Source organism: Sturnus vulgaris, chromosome 1, assembly GCF_052056855.1.
Source record: "Sturnus vulgaris isolate bStuVul1 chromosome 1, bStuVul1.hap1, whole genome shotgun sequence".
Classification (NCBI taxonomy): Eukaryota; Metazoa; Chordata; class Aves; order Passeriformes; family Sturnidae; genus Sturnus; species Sturnus vulgaris.
Genome location: NC_142243.1, coordinates 23,012,468 through 23,027,811, shown reverse-complemented (window position 1 = coordinate 23,027,811; position 15,344 = coordinate 23,012,468). Strand labels below are relative to the sequence as shown.

The window sequence follows — 15,344 nt, the reverse complement described above, 5'->3', positions numbered from 1 at the left end:
CATCTCTCACTTGAAGTGCAACAAATAGCATTCATTGTACTAAAGCACGTAATAGATACCATCAAGTATCCTACACTGTGAACCCAGGGAAATCATTCATAATTACATGAGAAAATCAGTTCAAGCTGCAAAATGGACACAGTATATTTAACAGATTAATCTTTTGTAATTTGTAGTGATGAAGAAATTATAGGAGTACAAAAAATTTATTTGCTAACTGTTTTCTTTTAAGATTACACTCAAGCAGTCAGAAATTCTACAATATTGATTGGCAATATTTTTGTTTGCATTTATATAATCATGCATCAGTATAAAGTTTCTTTCTCAACTCGAACTCAGTAAAGGCTAGTGGAAGCCTCATCTCTACATATTGCAAATATCTTAAACCTTTAGTAACTGTAACTGTTTTGTTTACAATGTTCCCCAAAAAAATCTTTACCAAGTTATATGCAGAATCTTGGCTATTAACATGGTAATGCTTCCAGATAAAGTTATTTTTAGAAAACTGGAGTCAGCTCCTACTTTAAAAGCACAGGCCTAATGGGAATACTAAATGTTTATTATAGTAGAGAAAATTAGGAACAGATCTGGAACTTAAGCGTGCTATACCTTCACTTTTTTTTGCACCTGCTCAACAAAATTGAGTAAGTACAACATGTCAGTTCCAAAGCACATCATGCTATATAATTTCCAACTTTTTAAATTCAATCTCTGCTCTTGACAAACAGGCAGAACTAAAGCACACAACTATCTTCCCCACTCCCCTTTTACAATTCTTTTGTTTCTTCTGAAAAATAAACCATAACCATATACATTACTCAACTGAGATACTATGCATTGTACCACAATCACACAAAATACACCACAAATATTAAAATATTATTGCACCACAGCCTCAAACCCGAAAATGCTCAATTTTGTTTTAATATGCTTTAATTTTATTTTTAAAATAGTAATTGTAGACATTTTAAAAATGCAAACATTTTCACTTTCTACTCTTTCACGAAAAATTAACAGTAGTTACAATCATTAGAAATAATACTTATTTTCTTTATTGTGCTATAATTATGACTAGTATGTTCAGCACAACAGATACAAGACACAGTAATTAAAATTCAACACCAGATAAAGAAATAATAAACCACCTCTTGTGGGGCAACCACTTAACTGGTGCTACGGTGGATAAAATGACATCTATTATCACAAATGAAATACAAATGCAAACAATAATAATAATCCAACAGTGAAAATAACAGAATATTAGAACTTTTAAAAAATGTTATAGTACTTTGCAAAAAAATAGCAAAATACAGTGACATGACCTGAATCCAAATTAGGAGAGAGACAAATAAGACATAAAGCACAACAAAGCACTGATTTGAGTGCACCGCACCACTGGCTTAAACTGGAAGAATATTCTTTACTTTAAAATGTAAGTTTATATTCTAATGGTATTCTTAAAGTAAGAAATGCTTTCCTGTAAATCCAAATTATTAGGGTTTTTTGATTGTGCTGGAACAGAAAGACATTAAAGTCTTTGCATAAGTAAAGAAGAATTAGGGCTTTTCTTGAAGAAAACTGTTTTTCCATTCTTAATTTGAAGAAATTGGAAAGACAATTCAAATTTTAGTCACAAAATACAGAGAAAAAGGACACACAACGGAAATGCCATTCAAAATAATAGAACACATGGCATATGATTGAAAGAAATTGTGTAATTAATTCTGTATCACACACCGAGTGCATTCTGAGCAGTTACCATTAGTGTGAACTCTCTCCAGTGAGGCTCTGCATTTTTGCATATAACCAAACAGCAAGCAGAAAGCAACGTAAGGTAATTATACCTGTTGCAATCCTTCTGTACCATAGGCTGCCCTCATTTCTTCTATCTCTCTGCTTAGTTCTTCAATCTCTTGTTGTTTCCCAGCCAATTGATTCTCCATCACCTCTAGCTGTGTCTGTGAATGCTGCATTCCATGCTCTGAAAGAACGTCTCCAACTCCAAATTCTTCTTCCTAAATCAATCCAAGTTCCTTTACATGCCAATTTTTATGTTTTATTCACAGTAAATAAAGCCAAGCATCAAATTCTGTACCAAATGGCACCTTAGAACATTAACATACAATACAGCATCAAAGATCTTATTGCCATGGTAACCTCCTTTGTTAGTATAATTCACACCTGAAAAGCACTGACACAAAACGTTTCTGTGAGTTATGCTCTACAACCTTAGCCTTAATAGATGGACTAAACTGGTTTGCATTTCAAGTTTAATGATACCCTATATTAATACAGCAAACAATGCAGATGCAGAGCACAGCATGCAAAACAAAGTATTAGTCTGCAACACAGTTTTTGCACAAAACGAGGTGTTTAGTATTCTCCATTAGTATTCCGATTCAATTTGCAATACTGTACCCCGATTAAGTCTGCAGGTATAGCTGTTCTTGTCACAAAACTGCAACCATTTACCTGTACAAAGACAATTTCTAAATACATTATTTGAAATAATGCTTGATTTCTACTTCCCACTTACTTGAATCTTACGTGGCAATTTCTGCAGACCCACTGGAATTGCTACAAAAATTTATTTCATTTGAAATATAAAACAGGTTTCTATATAGCAAATTGCATCAAAGTAAGCATAGATAACAGGTGAAACACTCAAAATTGAGAAATAAATACTATTGTCTAAAAACAAAAACCTTATTACCAATCAACATCTAAAGAATACAAAGGAATTCACATTTAAAGGTCAATGCAAAGCTTTATCTTTTAAATCATGAAAATACAGCCCTATTGTATTTTAAATTATATGTTTAATGTTTTTATTTATTACTAAACATAGTTATGCTCTCTGAAACATTTTTATACACCACAAGATTTAGTCTTTATGAATGTCACCTATCTCTTAACAGGGGATGAAAGGCAGTATCACAGACTTTCATCCTCAATTTGAAGGAATTTTGTGAAATTGAAAAAGAGCAGAAACGATACATTTGGCATAAGACATTTGAAAATAAATCCTCTTTCACTCACCTACCACTGCAAGTCCTTTCGGCTTCTATGAGAATTTTGATTCTACTGACTGTACAAATCAAAACCAGCAAATCTCCAAAAGGCAAGCACAAGCCAAAGCAGCAGTTATAGGTAAAAAAAAATAAATCCAAATGAAAAGAACATGCTGTATACATATGAGTTATGATCAAATAGACAGGCAGACTTTTAAAACAGCAGATCAATGCTCAAAAATGAGAAAGCAAGAACAGCTGCATTTCCCCTCAGAGCCTGAAACAAAAATAATGGTACTAGAAATGGAAAGGCATCAGACCCAAATCATATTTCGGACCCAAATATTATGTTTAAATCAAAAAAAGAAGCCATACTGCTCAGATGTCTGCCATAGCCTAGATCAGGGCTTACTTACAAATAACTATCATGCCTGAGCAAATGGATAAGTGCACTGTTAAAAATGGGATCAATACAGACATTGAATTTGTATTAGGCAAATGAATAAATCTGCATTAGAGAATTTGCAGAGCTGACACAGTGCCCTTTCAACTCCTGATTTTCTCAGTAAAAAGAAGACACCACAGAGATTACTACCTTCGTTTAGAAGGAATAAAGAAAATTGTAGCAAAAGCACGCAACTCATCAAGGCACTGTGTATCATTTGTGTATTGCCAGATGTTTGCTCTACGTTCAGACACATAAATGTCTACACAGCTCCTGGCACCAACATCTTTATTCAGATTTTGGTGCATGTCCCAGATTAATAGCACAACTAGTTTAATAGAAGCTACTGTGAAATCCTTCCTTTCCCCTTTGTAACTCCCATTTTACTAAGGCTTAATTGATAAAGATGCAGTGTATAATCATTGCAATCTACCACAGTGAATACACTTCTCTTCCCATGAATCATGGCTATGTGCGACTATCAAAGACACTTTATAACAAGAGCTAACAGGAAAGACACAATCTCATTAGCTCTTCCAGACTGCTCAGCAGCTGAAAATTCTACAAAAGATCTTTAACTTATAAAAAGGATTTTGCTGCACACATTCAACTGGAAGGTCAGAAATCCTGCTCCATTTCATGGGAGTGTAACTCTGACATCACACAAGTGATGCACACAGTAACATGGTAGTCCATGCTGTTTCTCATCTGATACCTTCTTCTTTCAAATGCCTTATGTCTTCTGCCAAAGTGCAAATGGAAACATGACAAGGCAACAAATTGCACTGTAATATGTGAAAAAAACCCCAGCCAGACATCCACAGCAGGGTGCTGTGCTGAGGGAAGCCTTAGGAGCAACCTGGCAACTCCTGGCATGACAAATTCTGCTGTGTAAGAGCAGACATGCAGCTGATAATGAGTTATTAGCTTCAAAATATCTTAATTTTAAATAAATTTTCTGCTCGTCTGAAAGGTATTAATTCAGTAGTTCAGATGTCAACTTGAGTGTTAGTAGATGGCTAAACAAGGCCTGCAGGATTCCTGTATTTTGACTTATGTGATTTACACATGTAGAGATCTTCTGCAAGTCTATAAACACTCTTAATATTGATTCTATTGATTCTTATTATTTCTTCTTTAAAAGCTTTGCAGTTCACCTTTAAAACTGAAACATTCTTATGCCTTAAAAACTTATGATGTGCTTAGTTACATATCCCAGGAAACAATTAAACATTGAAAGAATCAAGCCACATATCATTTTAACATAATGGAATCAAGAAGCAACAAGAGCTTTGGACAAAATTACATGAATAAACAATCACAAAATAAAAATAGATTAAATTTTACAATACATTACTCAATAGTCACAGTTTTGGTGAACAAATGATATGAAACAACTGAAGGTTTTGGAAGTCTTTCAAAGGACATTCTGTCTGATTGTTCTTCCTTCCTCGCATTTTCATAGTAATTCACAGAAATAATATTTAGCATTATAAAGTAAAATACAATCTATAGTCTATTGGCTAAAATTAAAGGTTCCATTTCTATTGCATTCGTTAATACATATGCTTAAGGCAAATGAAAGGAATCTTCCTTCTGAGAAACATAAGGAAAACCAACTTCCACCACTGAATTAAGGCAGTGATTCATGACAAATGCCACCAGAGGTCAGGATTACATTTATGAAATCACTGTACCCTATCTAATTCTCCTTAGACCTTGGAAGACCTGAAATTACATCTCAAAAATAGTAGTAATATATAACGTGTAACTACTTAAAATACTAATATCATTACTACAGAGATTTTCCTCTATAAATAATTAATCAATGCTCGGCATAAACCAATACATATTGTTATGTTTACAAGATTTATTTGATTTGGTAGTAGAAACACACAAGTATCTGGAACAGATTAACAAATTTATCTCATGTTTTTTTTCCCCCTCCACCCTTTCTTGTACACTTTGGACACCTGATTCCTTCCTAAAAATTAATACTTAGACCTTGAACACTGCTTGTCAATGTTCTTAGCCTCTCCTCAATTTTCTAGTTATGTCTCAACTGAGTATATGAAACTTAGCTAAAATTAACAATTAGGTCAATTTGGGAAAATGAATTTCAGCATATTTGGGGGGTTTTGCATGGGAGAATTTATACTCCATAAACAGAAGCCATTTTCAGTTTGTGATGAAAATAGTTACAATCCTGTAACTAAGGTTAGTAACTCTGAAAGAGAATCATTGATGACTTTTTAAAATATCATGGCTTAATATATTTTCCTATGTACTAACAGAACAGCAATAAGTTTCTTTATGCAGTAGTTAAGATTGAGGCATGGAATTTAATTGAAATTTATAAAAACATACAACTTTCTAGACTTCATATTAACCACCTTTTCAGAGATATACTTTGTAAATCGAAGAGTCAAGAACAGAAAAAAACCACAGGTGGAACAGCTTTTCAGATATACCATAAAACTTAGGCATATAGGAAATGTATGGGGGCAACTTTACCTTAAACAATTATAAAATCCCCCAAATTTCCAACTCTTGGAAAAAGCCTAACTTTCCTTAGTTCTGAGTTCAAACCATAACCTCGAATAGCTAACCACCATTATAATTTAAGACTATGCAGGTAGGCGTCATTGTTGCTCACATTGAGGAATTTGCCCCAAAAGACAAGGTGGTCTTAGGAGAGATTTCCCAGTCTTCAATCAGCTACTACTTTGATAGTGTAGGTATTAGAAAGTTGGCTGAGCAAAACCAACAAAAGACTGTCTTCATAATAAACTTCCTTCAACACAAGAATTCTTATATAAACATATCTTCAGTTTTGCTTAGGTAAGTGTATTGCCTTATAATTTTGTGTCTGATAAGTTTCCTAAGGAGGTAAATACCTTATCACTTAATTTTATCAATTCCTCAAGAGAAGGGGCTGAAGAATTAACACCATCTGATTTAATTTATCAATGACAACATAACAAACTCTTTACAACCTATTTGAATTTGAAGCATGACAACCACAATTCAGCTTCATTTCTGGCAAAACTATATAACTCTATTATCTAAAAATAATACAGATGTTCTAATCTATAAGGAAAAAGATGGATCAACAGGCCTATGTCTCTTCAAATATGGAAAAGGAAATAATGTATTTGAAAAAAAATTATGCTCAATATTTTATGTATCTGAATAATTATGCTGCTACAGACAAAATGTAATTTATTCTCATCTTCTTCAACTGAAAAGGCTTAATTTTATTTACAGTGTGTCCATGAATGGAAGCAGAGCTTTTAATAATAAAAGCAACATTACAGCTGATATGAAACATACTGAAAAATCAGCTTCTAAAATATCTGCATTCCTAAATGTGATGTCTCCTCATTTCAGATACCAACTAATTGTAATGAACTGTAATTAAAAAGAGTTTATTAGAAAAGATGGCAAATCTGACTGCTTGAGCTTGTTCTTCACCAGAGCCAGTAACATGCCACTATTTATGAGTTTTGTGTTGCCTATTTATGCCTTAGAAAATAACTCTCAGTAAGGTAAAAAGTCTTTTTGCAGGAATAAGAACTGCCTAGTAATGCAACTGTCATTGCATTATTAAGGAAATCTATAATTTTTTAAAGGAATATTCAGACTGCAGTTCTATTCTTCTATGTCTTCAGTATCTGAAAAATTGCTCCCTAATATCTTCTGCAGGTTATCTGTGGAAATCTTTCAAGAATGAAGTGCTTAGATGTGAAACTCCATGTAAAATGACAGCTTTAAATTCAACTGAAACTGAAGCCCAAAATACTACAATGAGAACACATCCACAATTACCATGGGGCATTATACTAGATGTTTTCTGTATCCTGTTGCCCTGTGCAAAGACATGTTTTCTTCAGCTCTTGTAATCAGTCTCCAGCACTGCTTCCTACCACCTCAGAAGGGATCAGAATTTCATCCATATTTCATTATATATGTAATATGTCTCACTTGCCAAAATACATGAATATCAAAGACACTGTCAACTGTTTTACAGGGTTCATTCTTCACACACTGCAAATTCCACTTAAAAGTAATCACACACCATGGTGATGCATACTCTAAAAAGGTGCACTACAGTCACAGCACTTCTTCAAAAGCATGTCTGCTACACTCTCATGGCAAACAGCAATGAGATTCATTTGATTTACTTTATCCCCTCTTAATTGTTTCCAAGCTTAAGATTCTGGGTGTGTTTGTTTTAAAGTGTCTATCATGAAGAACTGCAAAATAAAACCCAGACTGTCTCTACACGAAGTGATTGTTTTGAGACATGGAAAATGAGATTTTCAAGCTAAAACCAATTCTTACTGTATTCAGATGTTCCATGACTATTTCTTGCTGGGATATTCTTGACCAACATTTATGCATGAAGTAGTTTACTCCTTACAAACATAACTGTTTTCTCTGACAGGACGCAAGTGCCACACACACAACCACCCTTCAATGTGACAGAGATGAGCTGTAGATGCCAATGTGTGGGTGACTCTGGCTAGCTGCTAAGCCCCCCTCCAGTCACTCACTCCCCCACCAGCAGTGAGGAGGAGAGAACTGGAAGGGCAAAGGCAACTAAAATTCATGGGCTGAGATACAGTCAGCTTAATACGTGAAAGGAAACAAGCCAGCCAAACAACAAGCAATGCACAGGCAATCACTCAGCATTTCCCACCAGCAGACTGACAGCCAGTCACTGAGGCTGCTTTGAAATTCATTAAAATGTAATTGACTTGTTAAATAGTCTCTCACAGAAAATTAGGGGAGATTATGCACAGCCACTACTCCCGTGGCAATACAAAACATTAATACGACCTTAAGGATGACATTGCTTATGTACATACTGCATTATTTGTTATAGCAGTCACCCCATTATGGAGTTGACATAATGCTTGTTTTAATGGTACATTGATCATACAGTAGTAACATGCAACAGATTTGTCCATAATATCACATCTGCTCTTTCCTTCCTTCTCCTTTTGAAAAATTATGCACAGCATTGCAGCAAACATGTAACAGAAAAGGTTGAAAGAAAAGCTAGGAAAAACATGACTTCAGACTTACCTCAGAACTGTAATCTTCTACTGTGGTGGAAATTTCACTTTCCGGCTAAAATAAAATATTAAAATATTTACAATGATGGCACTCTAAAAATAAAAAACAAGACATTTTCCATTTTACAGTATTTGATAACACCAAGGTGTACATGAATTTGATAAGAGTATATGTTCAGCAATGGTCACCTTCATATGCTTGAAATCTCAGCTTTAGTAAAGTAATTTTGAACTATCATCACAGAAACACCATAATTACATGATAAAAATCTTCAAACAACTACAGGTGCAAAACAGTATTTTCAAAATGGAACTTAATTTTCTGGGATTTATTTTTGTTTTTTAAAAAATAACTAAGAAGTACCATGAAAAGATTTGGTCTCTGCTATATCCATTTTACCTAATTAGGAACTTTGCTGGCTTGAGAACACAATATTGTATAGAACATCATTTTCATACATGCAAGACTTTTGATGTTGACTAGAATTTTAAAACAAACACTCATCCTTCAGCTTCTTTGGAAACCAAAGGAATACAAATAGACAAAGACTCTAATCTGGTGATCTAATAAAGCAGAGGAATTAAAGGAACAAAGTCTTAACAAACTGAGCATAAATGTGCAATGGCAGATGCCTGAATGAAACACAGTGTGTCCTGATGAACTACATAAACTGTATTAAGTTTGAGAATCAAAATGTTCATGGGAAAAGATGCAAATTATGTATAGAAGGTGCACTATCTTGGAATAAGTGCATTTCAAAGAAAAACTTGAAAACTTGAGAAGTGTAACCATGAGTTAGAACTACTTTGGCAAAAATGACGTGCCTATCATAGAGCTTGTCCAAAATGCACTTAACAAGTCAGCCACCCTCACATTAAGTGTCTCACTGTCTCAATTTTATATTGAATTTTGTCAGGCTTATTTTCAAAGGAACCTGGTATGTTTTGCATCAGTAAACTTAGGTAAAATTCGAAATGTCAACTATTTTGGTTTTTGGGTTTTTTTTAAAGGAATCTTCCACTAAGACCTCGTGAAGTTATGTAGTTTTTACAATTCTAACAACATTGATTCTACATATTTTGAATCCAATATGCAGCTCCAGAATGTAATTAACCTAAACAAAGGGCATTGTTTTATGTACAGAGTGCAGAACATTATCTTAAAATATTTGTTTGGAAGTTAAAATTCATACAGTGCATATAACTTTAAAAAATAAAAACAGGTGCACCACAAAAAACCAGACAAGAACTGAAACAAAAATCAAAATTATGTTTTAAAACTCTAGGGTGGCAAAAATGTTTCTGCTATGGAATACAAAATTAGTATTTTAAAATATTTCATTTTCACACATGTATTTTATTCATATTATTTATATTAATATTTGTGTATATATACATTTTTACGAAAAAAAATTACATCTTGTTTGTAGTCTATGTCCTTGGTCTAGGACAAAATCCTCTGGAAGAAATAAAATCAGAGAACACCACATTATTTTTTTCATAACACAGATAACAAACATATGGTTGTTATCTCCTTAAAATTTTTCATGGTTTGCTCCAACTCAGGAGTCTTCACAAAGAATGATTAGAAGTATTCCTATAAAAGCTCAGAAGAGTTACTATAAATGTGTATATACATATATATATATATATATAAATAAAACTAGATAAAAGAACTCTTCTAATCTTTATATACAGCATAAAATACAGGCATTTCAACGTGCAAAAACCAGGAACAAGTAGTCTGACTTTTTCAATAGTTTTTTCTTGTAATGCTTTTGAATTATAAAAACAGTGTCTTGTTCATAAGGAAGATGGAAAATGAATTTTTACATCCTTGGATAAACTCAAGATAGATAAACCTTGTAGATAATTATAGAAAAAGCCAAAGAGTTTGTAGGTTGAAGCTTAGGCTGGAGTGAGAAAACATAAATTCTCGAAGGAAATTGATTGAAATTAATTCTCTAATTTTGTTATGGCAATTTGGCCAGATATTATATATTTTTTTAAAAGTCAATATATTGCTGGTCCTTTCTGAATATCAATTTAAAATTTTAAAAAAGCCTAAAATATTTTTTATAAAATTGTCAAAAGCACATAGTGCTCCATCAGTTTACATGCACAATATCTGTTAGCAGCATAAATAAACTTTTGAAAATGTCAACTTCAGTCCTGGATCTGAATAGTTCTTTGCATATTAAAACCAAGTATTTTTGCCAAGGGATTCTATGATTTTAAGGACAAAAAGATGGCCAAATGAGCTTAAGTTAAATGCACCATCTCCTGTGCTAAGGGGATCATACAAACACTGCTAAAAACCAGTTAAAGAGAATTAAACCTCATGAGATCACACATAGACTGTAAGACTTCATGTTATTCTTTTGCTATCAGAATCTGTAACAAGCAGTCAACATTTTACAGGCAGTCATCTTGCCCTCCAAACAGCCATGTTACTCCCTAAGACCTGACCAGCTTCATTTCAAAATCCAGTTTCTTCCATTATTAAGCCACCTGTTCTGTATGCTTCAATTCTTCCTTGGTCAACAAAAGTAATTAGGTTTTACATAGCTCATTTCAGCCATAGTGGTCCAGTTTGAAAGAACGTAATTTCAAAAAATTCTTAGTACATGCTCTTAGCAACACAAAATCTTTTGACAAGATAATATCAAGAAGAATATTTATCAGCTCTCTCAATGCTTCACAGAATTTGGAACAGTTATTTGTTATATACCCTCACAGTCATTTTGCATGCATTCTATTTACTATGTCCCACAGCATTTTCTTGCTGCAAACAGTTACTCTTTTCTGGCAAAATACTTTAACAACTTATTTAGTATTTTCTTCACTGAAAATGTAGTTGATTGTTAAAATACATTGAAGAGACATCTCAAAGACTGTTTAGAGGTAACTATCTCCATCAATTCTGCATCAAAGATGGCACCTTTAATGATAACACTATTCAGAATATTTTAAAAAGTTCTGTCTATATACTTAAGAGGAAATACTTCAAGATGATACCAAAAAAAGGAGTATCAGCCTGTGGAATACAGCAGGCCCATTTTAGAGTAATTTGTTTCTCTATGCAGTTAAGTACTGCTCAAAAGTCATGTTCTTGGACACTGGACATCCAACAATATCCCAGGATTCACAAAAGAGCCCATATAAAAAACTGGTCACAAAAACTGAAAAGTGATTCTCATATTTCTTTGGAAAATTTCCCTAGGTGACAATAAAACATTTTGCAAGGACTGACATCCAGTACTAAACTACTTGAAACACAATGGATGATGGTATAGGCTGAATATTCATGGAACAGAATTCTATTTGAAGAAAACTATTGACCTTTCTATGACCTCAGTGAAAACTGTAACAAAAATGTAACTACAAAAGGCTGGATTAACTCTTAACCAAGTTGTTTTGACTTGGCCAGTTTCAGATGGGTTTCTAGCAATTCACAGAGGATCACAAGTAAGCCTAATTAAGGAGACTGTGACTAGAAGTGAGGAAAAGCGAATGTAAACAGAATATCCCAGACATAAAATCCTCTCTTTAGGTCGTCCAGAACCTTAATACTAGGCCTTTAATACTTCAAGAACATTCTGAAAATGAAGGGCTATTAATTTATATTGCCTTATCATGTCTTCCTTAGCTGCTAATATCAAAACCATTCACTTCAAATTCCCTGGTAATTTACAACCGAAACTATGATCAAATTTAAACCGAATGCATTTTAGTGGAGATAAACCCTGCCAAACCTGAATCTAACCTGCGTCGAGATACTGAACTCTGCAGTGTGTAAACTTCCAATGATATTCAGAAAACACCATCAACAGTGGTAACCTAAGCATTCAATTAGGTTTCTATTCTTTGGTAACATGGCTTTATAAATGATTAATCTAAAGTGAAATACCCTGTAATTGCAGGGACCATTCTCCAATACAGGTAAGATCCGTGCCAGTAAATCTATTATATATCAGTATTTACAGAGATAAAGGAAGGCATAATACCAGAGTTTGTCTTATGAATTGAAGAAAATTGGCAAGTTATCCTGGCAATTTTCTGGCCAGATGGTGAATGGAAAAAACTACTAGCTTCAATCAGAATCATCTACTGCTCAGAATGTATCACTTCCCTTGTGGCACTGACTTTACTATTGAACAGACTATTTCCAAACATTTGCTTTTCTTAATTCTTCAATTTCAAAATATGTTTCAATGGATACTCTAGTATCTGAAGTGACTGGCCTAATTTTTACTACATTTGATTTATCCGTATTTTTTTTCAATTCCCCCACCTTACTGTACATCCCAGAATAGCTCTTTTCCAGTCAAAGCCTTTAGTTGCTCATTGCTTCCATGCTTCCATCACAGGAATGTCTTACCACATTCACCACTTATGCCTTTTCTCACTGATGCATTCTCTGTTTCTCCACACTGCTCTCATACTTTCTTATTTCTCTCACTTTCCTTTATCAGTTCTCAAGAGCCCTACCCAGTGTCTCCTTCTTAATCACTTGCTGACCCTTGTCTGTCAAAATCTCAGACACTTTATAGAATACTTATAGAAATACTTTATATAGAATACTTTATAAAAATGAAACAATGAACATAGAGCTATAAACTTTACCACATACTTCATTTAACAGTTAAGCTATTCTAAAACTATTACCAAAAGGATTTGTCCCTTGAAAAACAAAACGGGTTACTAATCCAACCTTAGTCAATTAGCAGGTATTCTTCATCACAGAACTTTGAACTTTTCTTTTCTAAGAAGCTTTGTATAATAGCTTTTACTACCCAGGTGACTCAAGGACAATTTTATTGTGACACTTTTTCTTTTGCTTTCCTGGTATTAGGACATTCTTGCAAAGCAGTATGCTCCAATCCATCGTTTCAAGACTTCCCAGAAAAGGTCATCTCAGCAATTATTTACCCTAGAAGCAACTTTTGCTTTCTTCTATTTTTAGTTGCAGAAGTCACAAAAAGAAGCAATCCTAAACCCAAGATTTTAATTTATTCCAGTTCATTTTATAATGTGGTCTAGGTTATTTTTACTTCTATATGGAAAAGGACACTATGGATGTCAACAACTAAATATATGAGGGTGCAAGAGAATAAAGACAAAAAATATTCTCTTTGTGAAAACAAGACAAAAAGTATTCAACATGAAACAAGAGACTTTCACCAATAAATACCAACTGGCATTTCTCTAAGATATCTTGCAAATTGTTCCAAATTCCAATTCACTCCAACAGTGGATGGAAAACCTTAGAGATTACAAATAAGTTCAGATGGAAGGTAAAATGTAATGGCTAAACAATGACAGTTCCTACAGAGTTCTTCCAATTAGTTTCTGCAACTGGAGAGAATACAGGGGGATAGAGGAATCCACCCTTAGGAACACAGAAGGGGAAAAAAAAAGGAGGAAATGGTTGACTGCAAAAAAACCTCTTTGTACACTAAACACTTTTGTCCTCTCTGAAAAGAAACTCTCTGCCTTCACAAGGGAAATAAGCTCCCAGAGGAATACCACTATTTCACTTTCTGACATTCATATTGAGTAAGAGAACCCTTTTTTCCTTGTATTTGGACATGCTAATTCCACTGGGGACTTAAAATCATACTAGAAGAACTGCAGGGAGATAAACTTCTACCCACAAAACTACCACAGAGGAGGCCAGCCAAGATTTTTAGATAGACAGGCAGTATAGTTAGATGTTCTGAGTCTGTATTTTGTGGTATAGAAAGAACAATTCTAAATATCAGTTCCAGTAAAAGATGTAATAAGTAAATAAAACCAAAGTTTAGCTAGAAAAATGATCCTGCATAATGCTTCCAGTAATCCTGTCTCACTCTTCTGACACAGCAACCTACAACGATTTAATGCTGGGTGAAAAAGCAAACAGCTCAAAGCTGTAATTCTCCACTGCAGAGATTAGCCTGAAACTGCCTATTACATTGGCTGCCATTTCAACTCAGCAAGCTCCAATCCAATTACTGTAATACAGGCTCTCTGTCCAAATCATTGCACTTTTAAGACTAAAACCAGTAAGTTATGAGATTCACCAAAAGACTTTCAGAGTTTTTCTTCTTCTATTAATGCTGCAAAGATTTTAGTAATTACCTTCCAGCTACAAAATACTAATTATTTATTTAAGTAATATAACTAAGGAGGCTACAGGCTCCCAGTTGGGAGCAGGGTGGGTTTTTTTTGTGGAAGTGAATACTGGTTTAAAAGTCACTAAGTAATTCAACAGTCAAATTATAAATTTACGTAACTCTAATGCTTATTCTTTTAAAGCTACATTTAAAAAAAGAAACAAACAAACCACCTCCCCCCAAGAAACCAGAAACTCCATATTTATTTATTTAAACAAAAGATAAGCTACTCTGGGAGTAAGACAGACCTCAGAAAAATCATACCCCATCTTAAGAATGTATCCATGTGTACAATCTTTAGCAACTACAGTGCAGATATTCCTTCCATTTCTAAAATCATCTATGTCTTGTACTGTATGCATTTAGGGGCCAACACAGGCCACTAGGACCGACCTGATCTAATTAGACCTGCTTTAAGCACAGGATCACAGATGACCTCAAAGGTCCCTTTTAAATGAAGTTATTCTATGACTCTGTACTGTCACCCTGTTTCTCCAGCTGAGTAGAGATACTTATCCTAACAAAGGAACTACATTAGCAGAGTCCATCTCCAAAATATATTTAATCAAGGAAATTCATACAGTTGTCATATTTATGTAGACTATTGCATTATTAAAACAGTTTAAGTGATTGTCTCTAAACACCTCTC

The 15,344-nt window shown here is 33.9% G+C and overlaps 1 protein-coding gene across 5 annotated transcripts in view; it reads right to left on the bottom strand.

Annotated features, from left to right (window-relative positions):
• AKAP9 (A-kinase anchoring protein 9) overlaps positions 1-15,344 on the bottom strand; it is a 106,197-nt gene that overhangs the window by 64,404 nt on the left and 26,449 nt on the right. For 3 of the 5 annotated variants that reach the window (XM_014875604.2, XM_014875606.2, XM_014875605.2), the window contains exons 3-5: positions 8,548-8,592; positions 2,419-2,472; positions 1,845-2,015 (exon numbers count right to left, since the gene is read on the bottom strand). In XM_014875604.2, coding sequence (XP_014731090.2) covers positions 1,845-2,015; positions 2,419-2,472; positions 8,548-8,592 — 270 coding nt within the window. The remainder of the gene's footprint in view (positions 1-1,844; positions 2,016-2,418; positions 2,473-8,547; positions 8,593-15,344) is intronic. The other 2 variants (XM_014875607.2, XM_014875608.2) reach the window with 2 other exon arrangements.